Source organism: Eschrichtius robustus, chromosome 1 (genome assembly GCF_028021215.1).
Source record: "Eschrichtius robustus isolate mEscRob2 chromosome 1, mEscRob2.pri, whole genome shotgun sequence".
Lineage (NCBI taxonomy): Eukaryota > Metazoa > Chordata > Mammalia > Artiodactyla > Eschrichtiidae > Eschrichtius > Eschrichtius robustus.
Window position 1 is genome coordinate 42,964,266 of NC_090824.1, and position 15,704 is coordinate 42,979,969.

The following is a 15,704-nucleotide window of genomic DNA, read 5'->3' on the forward strand; positions in this document are numbered from 1 at the left end:
GCTTCAGTAGTTGTGGCTCGCGGTCTCTAGAGCACAGGCTCAGTAGTTGTGGCTCATGGGCTTAGTTGCTCCGTGGCATGTGGGATCTTCCCGGACCAGGACTCGAACCCGTGTCCCCTGCATTGACAGGTGGATTCTTAACCACTGTGCCACCAGGGAAGTCCCTGCTTCTGAGAATTTTTGAACTTAGTTTTGTATAATTTGTTTCTGAACAAATTGATTATGTTGATATTCATAAAAGGGAGCTCAGCTGTTGATTCTCCTGTTTTGCTTTAAATGTTATTCTATTTTTTTTTATATTAACATCTTTATCTCTGTCTTAGATTGATTCATGACTCCTGAAAACAGCAACACTGAAAACATTTATTTACTGTCAGTTTGTTTCTCTCCCTTCTCATTCCCTGAAATGGCTGTCTGCTTTTTTTAAAAAAATTATTAATTATATAGTGACTTCTTCAGGTATAGGGACTTAGTGTATTTAAAAATGTTGTTTCCTCCTTTTTAAGACATCATCACTCAAGAGATGACAACAGCTGTTCAAGAAGCAGAAGCCACTTTATCTTCAGTGATGCAAGAGCAGCAGGTTTCTACCCTTGCGGTTACCAGAGGAGATGTCGAGACTGAGGGAGGGAAAGAGTTGCCCTCTGCCACAGCTGGTGCTCCTGGTGTTACTCAGCTGTCGAGAAGATGGGAGCCTCTGGCCACTGTGGTTTCAACGACACCCGTCCCTCTGTCTTTCGAAGTTACTCCCGCTGGAGAAGGTCTGTAAGGGAGAGAATTGTACTAAGCGTTTTGGGGGTGGATCGTTTCTGAGTTGATAAGGAGTAGAATGAGTGAGGCAGATGGCCCTGTAACCAGGGTACACACACACACACACGCGTGTGCACACACACACACACATACACACACACACACATACCCACACACGTACACACACACATATACACACACACACATACACACACATACCCACACACGTACACACACACATATACACACACATACACACACACACACATACACACATACACATACACACACACACACACACACACACACACACACCCCTCACCTGGAGGTATATTTTTTCAGCAGGAAAGGTAGGTGAACTCTCTCTTGTTTGGAGAGGTGTGGCACAGCTAAAGGACAAGGGGTTAGTTCCCAAGTAAAATCTCCTGGTGGCTCATCTCTGAGGCCCACGAAGCCCAAGCCTCCTGAGAACTCTCTCCTAGTTTGACACGTCTGGCTGCTAGGTGCCAGGGGGGTGAAACCAGCAAGGACCTGGGGGTGAAACCAACAAAGACCTGGGTTTGAATCCCAGCTTTGGCCCTCACTAGCATTGTGGCTTCAGGAAAGTTTCTTAATGTCTCCAAGCCTTGGTTTGTTCCTCTTTAAATAATGCCTACCTGTCTTATGGGTTATTTTAAGGATTTCGAATAATGTATAAGAAGTACTTTCTATGTAGGAGGCCCTCAGATGCTCTAATACCTTAAGGACTGTGAAGTTTTCGAATCTGGGTGGTCATCAGAATCACGTGAGAATTACAAAAATTATTATTTAGTTATTATTTTTGGACTTCATGTCTCTGTCTCATCATTGGTCTAAGTAAATCCTACTTCTATTTATTAACTGAGTTATCTTTAACAATGTAATAAATACCTTCTAATCCTGCCTGCCTCCCCTGCAAAAAAAACCCTTAGGATCTTGTCAGTAACCTACAGGTAACCCCATGACCCTTCCCATCTAAACCCCATCCTCCTCTGTTAACCAGTAACCTGAATCTTGTGTTCATCATTTCCTTGACTTCCTTTTCTTTTAGTTTTATCGTGTCTGTATGTACTCCTGATATTATACATTTAAAACTTTTAGATTTTTTTACTTTATCAAAACAGTATTGTGCTGTGGATAGCCTTTTTGGGACTTATTTTTTTTTTACTTAATATTCTAAGGCCTATATTTACTTACCGCGGTTCTTTTGCTTTGACTGCTTGCAATATTCCATTATGAAAATGTATCACAGTTTATTCACCCAATCTTCATCCAGTCTTTTCTAGTGATTTGCATTTGGGTCATTTCCAGGTTTGGCTATTGTGAACACGGCTGCCATGAATATTCTTTTACATATTCTCCATTGCACGTGTGTAGGAGATTCTCTTGGGTATATACCTAGGAACTGAGTTGCTGGACAATAGGGCATATGAATATTTGACTTTAGGAGGCAATGCCTAACTGCTTTCCAAAGTGGTTGCTTCCATTTATACTGCAAACAGCAATGTATATGAGAATCTGTGGATCCATATCCTGGGAACTTTCACAAATAGTTTCTCAGGCTTCATCACCAAGGAGGTTCTGATTCGATAAGTTGGGATATGTAGAAAGCATGAAAACTGACATTTAAAAAATTACCTCAAGAGATTCTGATGATCCACCAAGCTTGCAAAATACTACTATTCTAGAGTTTCTAGATTTGGGAATATCTGGGGCTAAGTTTGGCTGCTTTAAAATTGAGCATATTGCAGACACAGATCTAAGCTTTTACTCTTTGACTTGATTTTTAAAAGTCATCCTTGGGGTGTATGTAAACAAATTTTTGTTAAATTTTCTACCTTTGGTAATAGGTTATATAAAATCCCACAAAATCTATAATATTGTTAATAGAATAAATGGGAGATTAACATTTGAAAACAAAGTTCTGATTTGAGATAATATATTTTCCTGGAAGATAAAGTGTTTGCCTCGGGTGGCTGGATTGGTGCAATGTGGGAAGGAAGAGCTGGTCTAAGTGCCAGACTTACGGTATATAAGATACTGGCTTCATTCGTCATTTCTTGCTTAAGAAGTAAAAGCATATGTATATATTCCCCTTACTGATCAACTTTGGGTCATGTCTCTTGTGTTTGGCAGACCTAATGGACACAGTCACAGGGCCAAACGAGGAGTTGTTCACACCAATTGTGGGTTCTCCAGTGACGCCCCCTGGGATGATGGAGGAAGCACCTAGCACTTCCCCAGCGCTTGCTGACCCTGAGGCATCTTCCGAGAGAAGAACAGCTGCTCCATCCATTAGCTATGTTAATACAGCTGCCTCCTATGGTCTGGACCAACTCGAATCTGAAGGTATCCATGCTTTGAAGGGGATCTTTTTCTAGGACAGATTCAGTGAGTCACTGAGCAACTGTTGTCTTTGAGAAAAGATCCAGGATAAGTATATTCTGTGTGTAGTGTAGATGAGGGGTCAGTAGACCATGGCCCAGCCAGATCCAGCCTGCCGTCTGTTTTTGTATGGCAAGCTAAAATTGGTCTTTACATTTTCAAACGATTGAAAAAAATCAAAAGAAGAATAGTATTTCGTGACATGTAGAAGTTTTTATAAAATCCACATTTCAGTGTTCCTAATTAACAGCCACACTTGTTCAGTTGTGTATTGTCTGTGGCTACTTTTGTGCCAGAGCAGCAGAGTTGAGTAGTTGTGACAGAGACTAACTGCCCACAGAGCCTAAAATATTTATGAGATGGCCCTTTACCGAAAAAGCTTGCTGACCCCTGCTCTACGTCAGTAGTTCTCAATTACAGTTGAACATTAGAATCACCTTGGGGAGCTTTTAAAGGATCCTAATGACCGAGTCCTTCTCCCAGCGATTCTGATTCAGTTGGGATGGAATCTGGCATCAACATTTTTCAAGAGTTGCTTGAGATGATTTCAGTGTGCAGGCTGAATTGCGAAAACTGGTTTAATGGAAAACTTGAGTTTCCCCACCAGATTTTCTTGGGTGGAAGTTTTAATGTGGATTGTATTTTCGTAACACTGCTCTGGTTGTTAATGCTGGGTCATTCTCCCTTAATTACGTCTCTGGGTTAGATGTTCCACTTTTTGGAGATAGTCTCCTCACCTGTTAAGGCTGAGAAATTCTTGCCCAATTTTACTTTCCAAGACATTGGCTTTGAGCATGAAAAAAGATGCTTGGAGCACAGCTGCACATCCACAAATGAGAAGTCGGGAAATATAACGAAAGATCGTTTAATTAATCAGCATTTTGGCAGGTGAACAGCTCCTGGCTGGATTGCAAAATGCCCAGAGATTTGTAGTGCTGTTTCTTAAACTAATCTGGAAGACAGGTAAGCTTTTGGGCACTAAATTAGCCATATGTTTGATGCAGTAAAGACATAGGATGTGCTGTTATTTTATATTTTGTCTACTCTGTAGCAGAGAAGGTGGTTCAGCCAGGTTTGCAGCAGGCTGTATTGCAGACTTTCAGGGTAATACTGGTAGTTTTCTGGCGGAGAAATGTGACATTTTAGGAGGAATGTGAATTCCATGGGGTGCTGGTTTAGGAAATGGATCAAAGCGAGCTCAGAGGCCAACAGCTCTTGCTCTCCACATTAAGATAAAAACTTGGAATGTAGTCTCATATTAGCTGTCTGCTCTCCTTGATGCCATCTGGAAAGACCAGGTTTCCCCAAATTAACCTGAGTTAGAGATGACAGCTTTACCCGGCAGGGCTCATTTAATCAGAGGAAAAAAATTGTGTTTGTGAATAATCCATACTTGTGAAACTGCAATACTTTTCTAAATTTAGTAGATGATGGCAGTTATATTGAGATGTGTGAGAATTTTCTTAACTTGCCTAAGATGTCCTAGAGTTTTAGTGCTTTTCTTCTACACAGCTCAATTCCAGCTTCTTTTTGAGAATATATTTTGTCAGTTTTGATCTAAGTTATGATCCTTGTCAAGGCTTATGAAAGACATTTTTGGTTTAAAAATATTCTTTCTGCTACATTGTTGGGCTTAAGACAAGATTTTGAATGAGCACACCTTTTCTCCTAAATACCAGGGAGTACAATTTATATTTAATTAGTATATGTTAGTAATGTCACAATTAGTTTTATGCTGGTCTATCTAGTCCTCTTAAAGCAGGAGTGACTACACTTATTTAAATCGATAGATTCCTGGATGTATTGGAGGCCTCCATTTTCAGTGCATGTTTTTCCACTTTGTCCAGGAATATAAGTGCAGCCTGAGGCTTTGACTGGATGAAACATTTTAATTCTTCCGTAGCATTGGACCCAGGGGAAGATAGTTTATTCTTACTTAGAACGAGGTTGTGTGATGTCAAGTTATCTACCTTTCAAGTTTGAATCTCTGTGATGTGTTGATAAATGTCAATTCTCCAGTTAAGGTGTGTGTTTATTTAATTATATTATTAAACTCCCTATATGTTATTTGAATATCTTCCTTCCCACTCAGGGGCAGGAGCACTTCTCCAGAGAATGGGGTATTTGTCTCAGTGAGATATGGACAAGAGACCTGCCCCTTTTAGACACCACACACCCAAGGAGCAAGAACCTTTGTGGAAATTTCTGAATGTTTATTCTTTTTTTTTTTTTTAATTTTTATTTATTTATTTATTTATTTATTTATTTATTTTTGGCTGTGTTGGGTCTTCGTTTCTGTGCGAGGGCTTTCTCCAGTTGCGGCAAGCGGGGGCCACTCTTCATCGCGGTGTGCGGGCCTCGCGCTGTCGCGGCCTCTCTCGTTGCGGAGCACAGGCTCCAGACGCACAGGCTCAGCAATTGTGGCTCACGGGCCCAGCCGCTCCGCGGCATGTGGGATCTTCCCAGACCAGGGCTGGAACCCGTGTCCCCTGCATTGGCAGGCGGATTCTCAACCACTGCGCCCCCAGGGAAGCCCCCTGAATGTTTATTCTTTAAGGGATAGTCAATGTCCCAGATGAGCCTAAAATTTGTATCTGCGTGGTACCCTGTCTTGTTGTCTTCTCCTTCACGTCTCTACAACATAATGACTAAGAGAGTGTATTAGTTTTCTAGGACTGCCAATAACAAAGTCTCACGAACTGGGTGATTTGAAACAGCAGAGATTTGTTCTTTTGCAATTTTAGAGCCTAGAGGTCTGAAATCAAGTTGTAGGCAGGGCCGCGCTCCCTGCAAAGCCTCTGGGTGAGGATCGTCCCTCGCCTCTTCCAGCTTCTGGTGCCTCAGGCACTCCTTGGCTTATGGCAGCATCACTGCAGTCTCTGCCTCCACCTTCACCTCTTCCCTCTTTGTGTCTCTGTGCCCAAATTTCCCTTGTCTTATGAGGACATCAGCCATTGGATTAGGACTCACCCCGATAATTACATCTGAGCTTGATTACATCTGCCGGAACTCTATTTCCAAATAAGGTCAGATTCACAAGTTCTGTGGTTTAGGACTTAAACATATTTTCTGGGGGAACACAATTCAACTTGTAATAGGAGGTCTGCTTCTGAGGAGTTTTCCAGCTGGCTCTGAAGGCAGACTTGCTCTGCCTCTGGAACGCCCACTTGAGAGATGTGCGTTGGTAGAGTGGGAGAAGTTTGGTGTGGTTTACATTTCTCAGGCATTGAAGAAAGGCTGCTTCTATAAGTGCGTACTGCCCTGTGCCTATTTCAGTACGCCTTTTACCTTGTCAGCAAAAATGCACTTTGATTTTTGAAGGGATAATGGTTTATCTGTCACCTTGCCTGATATACTTTACTCCTCTGTATTTTTTTTTTTTTTTAGGGAATAAATGTTTTCAGGATGATAAAAAATGCATTATACTTATCTCAGGCATAACTCTACTAGGGCTGTGTTCAGCATTTTTGAAATATAAACATGACAAAGTGTTCTAACTTTTAATTCAAAAATTGGATAATGGCAAAGTACATGTATATGTATATATGTGTATATATATACAGGTACATATATATGTACATAAACTAATTTTTGTTTTTTTAAAATTAATTTTTATTGGAGTATAGTTGATTAACAGTGTTGCATAATCTTATTTTTGGACATGATCTTTGTTTAGGTTGATGTCCTTTTTGGTTGAATGTTAATATCTTCCTCTGCTCCAAAACGGCAGCTTAAAATTTTTGATTGCTTATGAAAACTTACTTGGAGTTTTTTCATTTGCGTTAACTGTCTTTAAAATATTTTAATACTAATATCAAATGAACTAAGGCCTTCAATATTTCTTACTGAATGTAATTCTGCTTTCTGAATTTTAGAAGTCCAAATGAATTCTGCTTTCTGAATTTTAGAAGTCCAAATGAAGATATCTATTTACTCTAAACAAATCAGACTTATTTCGGCCTTTCCTATGTTTCCACAGAAGATGGAAATTCATCTGTGCTGTAAAATTGTAGCAATAATTCTGTAGGGTGGAAGGTTATGGCTTTAACAGTTCAATACTCAGAAAAAAAATCTACTATGGGTCTCTTTGTACCAGGTACTAGGTTTCTAAGAATGTGTGAGAGGTAAGAGAACAAAAACGGAGGTGTCTCAGATCTTGTGATTAAGGTGCTGGTAATCCTTCTTCACATCCCCAGCACTTTCTCCCTTAACGTTTGGAAGTCAATAGCCGGGCCTTCCAGCTGTGAGAGGTGGGAAACCACTTGGTGCTCCCCGTGGTGCTGACCGGACAGACTTGGGAACAGGGTGAATTTGCTTGGACTCTCTCAAGATGAGCCTGGGTTAACGTATTGCTTTTCTGCAAGAGAAGAAGAAACACCAGTGTCTTTGGTCTGGAGAACGTGAATTCTCCATCTGACTGGTCCTATTTAATGTGTTTCTATAGGCATAATAGACTGAGTGGTGGGGCTGTAAAATCCCGTGCCGTTATTCCAGACAATTCCCATTTCCTCATCTGTTTCAAAGTGCCTATTTACTACAGGGTTTATTACAGGGTTATTGACATGCCGGGGAATTACCTTTTTTTTTTTTTTTTTACATACAACACATTATATATAAACATATAGCATATTACCTTTTTTAACATATAAAGAGGTTTTAAATTCTTAGTATCCAACAGGAAAGTCATGTTTAATTTTTTAATATCTTGATTTTTAAAAAATAAGACCAAATATATAATTTGACTTCAATTTTCTCTCTTCTGACCATTTTTTCCTTGTTTTTCAAAGACCATTTTGGATGTCCTTACATTTAGGTTTTGAAAGATTGTATTTTTGACATCTTTTCCCAGCGAGGCAGCACACATGGGGCAGAAAGCTGTCATTTTTGTGTCATTTGTTGTTTAATCTACTTCAGTGACGTCAATTTTCCTCCCTTCGTGAGTGTGTGTGTGTGCACATCTGTGTGTGTGTGTTTAATTTCATGGATGTTTTTTCCACAGTCCTCTGAGAGCATGTGCTATATACACTTTCAGCATCTCTTAATTTCCTCTGCTGAAAGACAGTGATGTTATCTCTCCTTTCTTATCTGGAATTCTCAGTTCTGTCTCTGTTCTAGGATTCTCTCTACAATAACAGGAATTTCAATAGCATAGGGATTTCAGGAGAAAGCCCTGTTTGAAAAGTATGCCTTTGTTCAGATGACTGAGTGATATTTTTTGGCTGTGTGATCTCCTAATTGGTACTGAAAAAAGATGCTTAGTTTCTGTCTTTTATTGGTCAATCAGAAATGAATTGGGAAATGCATTCTTTAAGTGGCTTTGTGGAGAAGCCTCAGAGATATTTTTCTTTAAGAGTTTCATTGAGGATTCTTAAGAGCTCATGTAATTTTTATGAGAGAAGTGTTTGCTCTTCAACTGCACTTTAATTCACAAAATCAATTTTTTTTGGTCTTCCCAATATGCACTCCTTTTCAGAGAATATTTTCTTATTATTTTCTCAATTCTCATATAATGTTTCAACTCAGAAGGCAGCTAGAATGGATGAATGAGAAAGTGTAGTCAAAGACCTCATCTCAAGTCCATGTTTATGAAGCCAAGTTTATGTGACTTACTTTTGGGAGCTGCTATGTGGACATAATATTAAAGATCCAGTAGAGTGTTGTAAATTTGAACTGTCCACTGTTACTTATGATACTGTAGTATGAAGTTAAGGATGTTCACTCTAATTTTTACTCTGAGTATGTTAAGAATGGATACAAGTTTTGGCTTTTGTTCTTAAATGCTTTGGATTTAATTTTGCCTCAATAACAGAGGCAATGATTTCAGTCATTGATTACCCCTTATGGTAAGTCACTTTGTTGGCTTGTCCTGAAATCATCATACTTTCTCTGGCATTTATGATAGGTCTCTGTTCTTAAATACCTGTATGTTCTATAGGCTCGTACAGTAAATTATTCAACTCTCGGAGTGGTCATCACATGTCTGTTGCTAATGCTCGCATAGCCAGTGGTATTTCAAAAATATTTAGAATCAATATTATGATGTATTACCATAAAGCTTTGCTACAAATTCTGCTGTTGAAGAAAGATAACTGACATTCACTCTAAGTTTTCTGGTGTGCTTTCTTATCATAGGGAATTTATTTATTGGTGTAGTCACAATTAAGTAAGCATTGTTATAGAGTTGATTCTTCCCATTTTTTTTCCTGCATCTTTGTTGCCCAGCACCAGAAAGTTACACTGCTTAGTAAAGCTCATTCTTAGACACTTAGGAAATTTTATATAATGGCTCATGGTGACAAAAGGATTTAGCTTTGTACATATTCAGTGGTTTTGTTTATTCATTCATTTATGTGTACGCTTAGCAAGTATTTGGTCATTCAGATAATAAAAAGAAGTGAGAGTAGATCTTATGTAAATTTTAGTAGAAGTTATGATAAATACATAAATAACAGACACACAAGGTAGAAGGTGGGAAAGTATCACAAAACAATTACAGAAAAAGGACTGTGAGAAATAGGAGAGAGAACTTAGCCCCAGCTTAGAGAAATAAAAAATTGATATTTATGCTGGGGAGTCTTTTTTTTAAATAAATTTATTTATTTTATTTATTTATTTTTGGCTGCATTGGGTCTTCATTGCTGCGCACGGGCTTTCTCTAGTTGCGACGAGCGGGGCTACTCTTCATAGCGGTGCTCGGGTTTCTCATTGCGGTGGCTTCTCTTGTTGCGAAGCATGGGCTCTAGGTACGCGGGCTCAGTAGTTGTGGCTCGCGGGCTCTAGAGCACAGGCTCAGTAGTTGTGGTGCACGGGCTTAGTTGCTCCGCGGCATGTGGGATCTTCCCGGACCAGGGCTCGAACCCGTGTCCCCTGCACAGGCAGGCAGATTCTTAACCATTGTGCTGCCAGGGAAGTCCCACTACATTATTATTGAGGTAAATTATTTCTTAAGAATAGTTTGTAGATGCAGCAACCAGGTGCTCAACCTCAGGCCAAACAAATACATGATTTATAGGAAACTGTACCAGGTCTCTCTTGAGGGAATTGTTCAGAATCCTAGGCAAAATGATTGGTTCTGAGTGTTTCATCTGGGCTCATACTCCAGGACTGACAATCCCTGTGAGGAGTGGTCCAAGCAGGGCTTTCCATGTGTGGTGGTTTTTGCAGTTGTCAAAGCAAGCATGCAGCTTGCAACTGCACAATAGGATGTGGAGATTTCAAAGACATTTTAGATGTTTGCAGAAAATCAAGGCATTTTTAAAAGCATGATTTTTCAAACATGATTTTTCAGTATGAGGCTAGACATAACTATCCTTTTACTGGTATAATCATTGAGAATTTTATTGCATCGGAGTACAAATAATTAAAAACCTTAACAATGTATAAAATAATGTAAGAATATTACCAACTGCACTTTATCAGGCTGTGTTCATAACCATGAAATTATTTTGGCATCAGACTACCTTTTATTATTAAAGTGCATACATATCCCCAAAGGAAAAGATTAGAAGAAAATATAATACATCAATTTGAATGGCCTTACAAGATTTTAAAAATGTTCACACTTGGAAATATTAAATTTGTCTTGAAAGATTTCCTTGATTCTGCCTGCATTTACCTGTGTTTTTTGTTCTTTAGCCATTCTACCTCCTTCTAATTGTTCTTTTTTTAAAAAATTAATTAATTAATTTATTTATTTTGGCTGTGTTGGGTCTTCGGTGCTGCAGACGGCCTTTCTCTAGTTGTTGTGAGCGGGGGCTACTCTTTGCTGCAGTGCGTGGGCTTCTTATTGCGGTGGCTTCTCTTGTTGTGGAGCACAGCTCTAGGTGCGCGGGCTTCAGTAGTTGCGGCACTTGGGCTCAGTAGTTGTGGCTCGAGGGTTGTAGAGCGCAGGCTCAGTAGTTGTGGCGCATGGGCTTAGTTGCTCCGTGGCATTTGGGATCTTCCTGGACCAGGGCTCGAACCCGTGTCCCCTGCATTGGCAGGCGGATTCGTAACCACTGCGCCACCAGGGAAGTCCCCTTCTAATTGTTTGATATGTCCAGACAAAATATTCTGTGGGAACTTCTTCTATAAAAAACAGTATAAAGAGGGACTTCCCTGGCGGTCCAGTATTAAGACTCCGGACTTCCACAGCAAGGGACGGGGGTTGGGGAACTAAGATCTTGCATGCTGCGCAGTGCAGCCCCCCCAAAAAATAAAAAGTATAAAGACTCTCCAAGGTTTTATCACAAGAAGGAGATTCTCCAGGTGGCCAGAGGGGCCGACATTGCTCCCTCTGGGTTTTCTCAAGGTATCTGCCTCACGTGCTCTCTGAGGAGCCCTACTTCCTGTTAAAACTCCAGCTCAAGCATAGGTGAAAACCCTCTCATTTGTTTCAACTAAAATTAGTGGAAATTTAAAAAATACTTGGCTCCAACCTAAGGGAACATAAAACAAATGAACCAAGAAAATAAAAGAAACATAAAATGAATTAGGCTTACGAGGTACACATTTCTCTCTGATCGTACCTTAGCTAAGGAGCTTCCAGGGCTCCCAGGCCTCGACTCATTCCATGGTCTGAGAAGGTTTTTAATATTCGGTACCCAAAGCTCTGGAACAGTTTTTCAGGCACCTTGCTAGGCTTTCTGGCTTCACAACTCTTGCCTTGTTTCCCGTTCTGAGGATAACTTATTTTCTCCTTCCCATCCCTGCCCCCATGTGGAAGAGCCAAGACAAAGATGTAAATTTCCTCTAGGGCCCACCACCTCAGGGAATCCCCGACCCCACTTACGTATCGTCTGTCCTGCTTTCCAGGTTGAAGGACACACCTCCAATCCCTAGGCAACTGACAGCCGGATAACCATCATGATTGACACCATGTACATCCCACTCTTTAGGGGAAATCCCATCTCTGTTAAAAGCCTGTCATGATTCACGTCTGGGCAATACCACACTGTTCTCACTATACAAGAAATACACCTGTATAGAGTCATTCTGTCATATTCTATAGCAAATAATACTCAGTGCTGTGCTACTCCATAATCAGAGGGCTATGAAGTTAAAGTTAAAAGAGGACAGGAAGGAGAGACAGAAACCGTTCAGGTCAAAGTCATCTTTCTTTCCTTTTCTTCCTTTCTTTCTCTCTTTCTTTCTTTCTCCCTTTCTTTCTCCCTTTCTTTCTTTCTTTCTCCCTTTCTTTCTTTCTTTCTTTCTTTCTTTCTTTCTTTCTTTCTTTCTTTCTTTCTTTCTTTCTTTCTTTCTTTCTTTCTTTCTTTCCTTCCTTCCTTCCTTCCTTCCTTCCTTCCTTCCTTCCTTCTTTCTTTCTGTTTTATATTGGAGTATAGTTGATTTACAATGTTGTGTTACTTTCAGGTGTACAGCAAAGTGATTCAGTTATACATATACATATATCTATTCTTTTTCAGACTCTCTTCCCATATAGGTTATTGCAGAGTACTGAGTAGAGCTGTCTGTGCTATACAGTAGGTCCTTGTTGGTTATCTATTTTATATAGAGAGTGTGTATATGTTAATCCCAAACTCCTAATTTATCCCTCCCCCCCACCTTTCCCCTTTGGTAACCATAAGTTTGTTTTCTAAGTCTATGAGTTTGTTTCTGTTTTGTAAATAAGTTCATTTGTGTCATTTTTTTAAGATTCCACATATAAGTGATATCATATGATATTAGTCTTTCTCTGTCTGATTTACTTCACTTAGTATGATAATCTCTAGGTCCATCCATGTTGCTGCAAATGGCATTATTTCGTTCTTTTTTATGGCTGAGTAATATTCCATTGTGTATATATATATATATATATATATATATATATCACATCTTCTTTATCCATTCATCTGTCTATGGACATTTAGGTTGCTTCCATGTCTTGGCTCTTGTAAATAGTGCTGCAGTGAACACTGAGGTGCATGTATCTTTCCGAATTATGGTTTTCTCTGGATATATGCCCAGGAGTGGGGTTGCTGGATCATATAGTAGCTCTATTTTTAGTTTTTTAAGGAACCTCCATACTGTTCTTCATAGTGACTGCACCAATTTACATTCCCACCAACAGTGTAGGAGGGTTCCCTGTTCTCACACCCTCTCCAGCATTTATTATTTGTAGACTTTTTGATGATGGCCATTCTGACTGGTGTGAGGTGATACCTCATTGTAGTTTTGATTTGCATTTCTCTAATGAGTAGCAACGTTGAGCATCTTTTCATGTGCTTTTTGGTCTTCTGTATATCTCTTCTTTATGAAGCTTCTCAGACCACCCAGCCTGCATTGATGAATAGTACAGTAAAAAAATAGCTCTGGTTATGGTCTCAAATAGACATGCCCGTGTCTGTTAACTTCATCATGAATAAGCACTGTAATATTGACCAAACTATTTAATTTCTTTAGACTTCAGTTTTTCCATCTGTGTAAAGCAGAGATATTGGTGTTCCTGTCTCCTATTTTGAGGTTAAATGAGAGCTTGTGTATAGTAAATAATGCATGACATTGAGTAAATACATAATAAATATGAATTTTTTATATCATTTATCAATTAAAATTATGTATCGTGATCAAGTACTATTATGTATTAATTGTTATAGTGAAATATTCACATTCTCTGCATGCAACCAATGGGTCAGGGGCCAGGCAGATAGTATAAATGAGCAAAGAGGAAGGTGCCTAAGACAGTAGGGAGTGGTGTGTTTCAGTAGAGAGCACACACTCCCTCTGATCCAGACAGATTCTGCTCCTATGGTTGCCAGGAGGAGAATGTGAGTGTAGTGATGCTAGATCTCAGATTTTTTCCAAGGTAAGCTGAAAATTCCCGTTTTTATATGAAATATTCTGATTTTTTAAAGTGTCAGAAATCAGGTCTAGTGTTTACCTATCCTATTTCATTTTTATTAGTATCACAACCGAAATGAATCTGTCTTCCCAGCCATTGATCATCAGTTTGTGCTCTTAACTGAATTCTCCAAACCTCTTTAAGGGCAAGGTCAGAGCTTTCTGCCCTTGTGTCCCTAGTGTCTGTAGGTACCAGGTGTTGGGCAAGTGATGATCAGCGATGTAGTGGATGGTTTTAGGACCATTATCTTCTTTAATTGATATGTTTTGATTTGACTCGCTCTACTTGTTATTGTTTTAAATCCAGTGCTTATTTTGGGCCTGAAGTTGAGCACTTTTTATGTGAACAAAGCAGTGGCTCCCAATTACCTTCTGCTAGAAATCTATTTCTAGTAGGAATTTGCTTAGATTTTTTGCATCCCACTGTGGGGTTGAACATTATTTCATTTCCTTCTTATTGGAATCCATACTGATACCTGCACTTAGTCAGGTAAGGCAACTCAGTAAACTTAAATTATTCGTTAAACCCATTTTGAGAAGCCAGAGTGGGAGGGAAGGAAGAAAAGCTAAGGGGGGAGGAGGGAGATCCTTCTCTAGAAACGTTATTGGAGTGAATTTGTACAAAGATCATTTCCCCCCGTGGGCCACCCCTCTCCCCAGGGTGACAAAAGCAGGTAGGTGGATTTTCCTTAAAAAGTTGATATCATACTCATTTGAAGTGAATACATAATATAAATTAATAAAAGTTATATTGGAGTCCTATAAAGGCATTACTACTTATTTTGAGGAGGAAGATAATGAATTAAAGTTCTGTTCAGTTTATTTCTGTTCAATCACCATATACTGAGGGCTATTTTTTGCAAAGCACAATGCTTGATCCTCGGGGGTAGGGCACAAAGAAGAATAAGACAGGATCTCTGGTTTCAAGAAGGTAAATATACACAGGTATGATAAAACAAACACATTTCCACTAATTAATATGTAAACCTCATTTTGAATTACTTGAGTCATGTTTTAAAGGGGATATCTACTTTCATAGGTATTTTTGCAAAATCAATAATCAGCCTAACCAACCCATGACTTATCTTTTGAGTGTATGTGGATTCTTATACACAAGTTTTGCATATGTTTGCTTAAAGCAAATATTCCTTTAAGACTACTAAGTTACTGCAGAGAAAGGCTTTATTCTGGATGGCTCAGAATTTATAGATACAATAATAATAAAGCTTTTATGTTTCTCTTTACAGCACCCTTGAGAAATAGAGCAATATTGCTGTAGTCTCATTTTCCAAAGGGAAATACATAAGAGTCTGTCATCTGAATCCAAAGTGAGTTGTTTAATGAACAGGAGCTAGACTTGAGAACTTATAATTATTGCTCTAGGGCTCTCTCTATTAAGATAACTCAGTTTAATTTGGGGCAGGATTTATAGAAGATAATGGAGAACACTAATTATATGAGGTCAAGGCTGAAAAGGGATTATGTAATGACCAGTAAATGTGAGGTTAGTTATGTAGACTGATATTTTTAGCTTGCTAACAAGATATAGGAGATTACATTATCAAGGGCAGAATCCTCTAATTTAAAGAAAGTAATATTAAATTAAACAAAAATTTTAAACATCTATCTGAAATGTGGGTTGAATCCAAAATATCTTTCAAGGGGTGTTCAAAGTGTGCAGATTATCTTGTCTCAAGCTTTTAAATTTTCTCACGTATGTACCTTTTGAATAT

The 15,704-nt window shown here is 39.1% G+C and overlaps 1 protein-coding gene across 1 annotated transcript in view; it reads left to right on the top strand.

Annotated features, from left to right (window-relative positions):
- Nucleotides 1-15,704, top strand: part of ARMH4 (armadillo like helical domain containing 4) — a 128,086-nt gene that overhangs the window by 9,451 nt on the left and 102,931 nt on the right. The window contains exons 2-3 of the mRNA XM_068525721.1: nucleotides 507-761; nucleotides 2,905-3,117. Of these exons, the coding sequence (XP_068381822.1) occupies nucleotides 507-761; nucleotides 2,905-3,117 (468 nt within the window). The remainder of the gene's footprint in view (nucleotides 1-506; nucleotides 762-2,904; nucleotides 3,118-15,704) is intronic.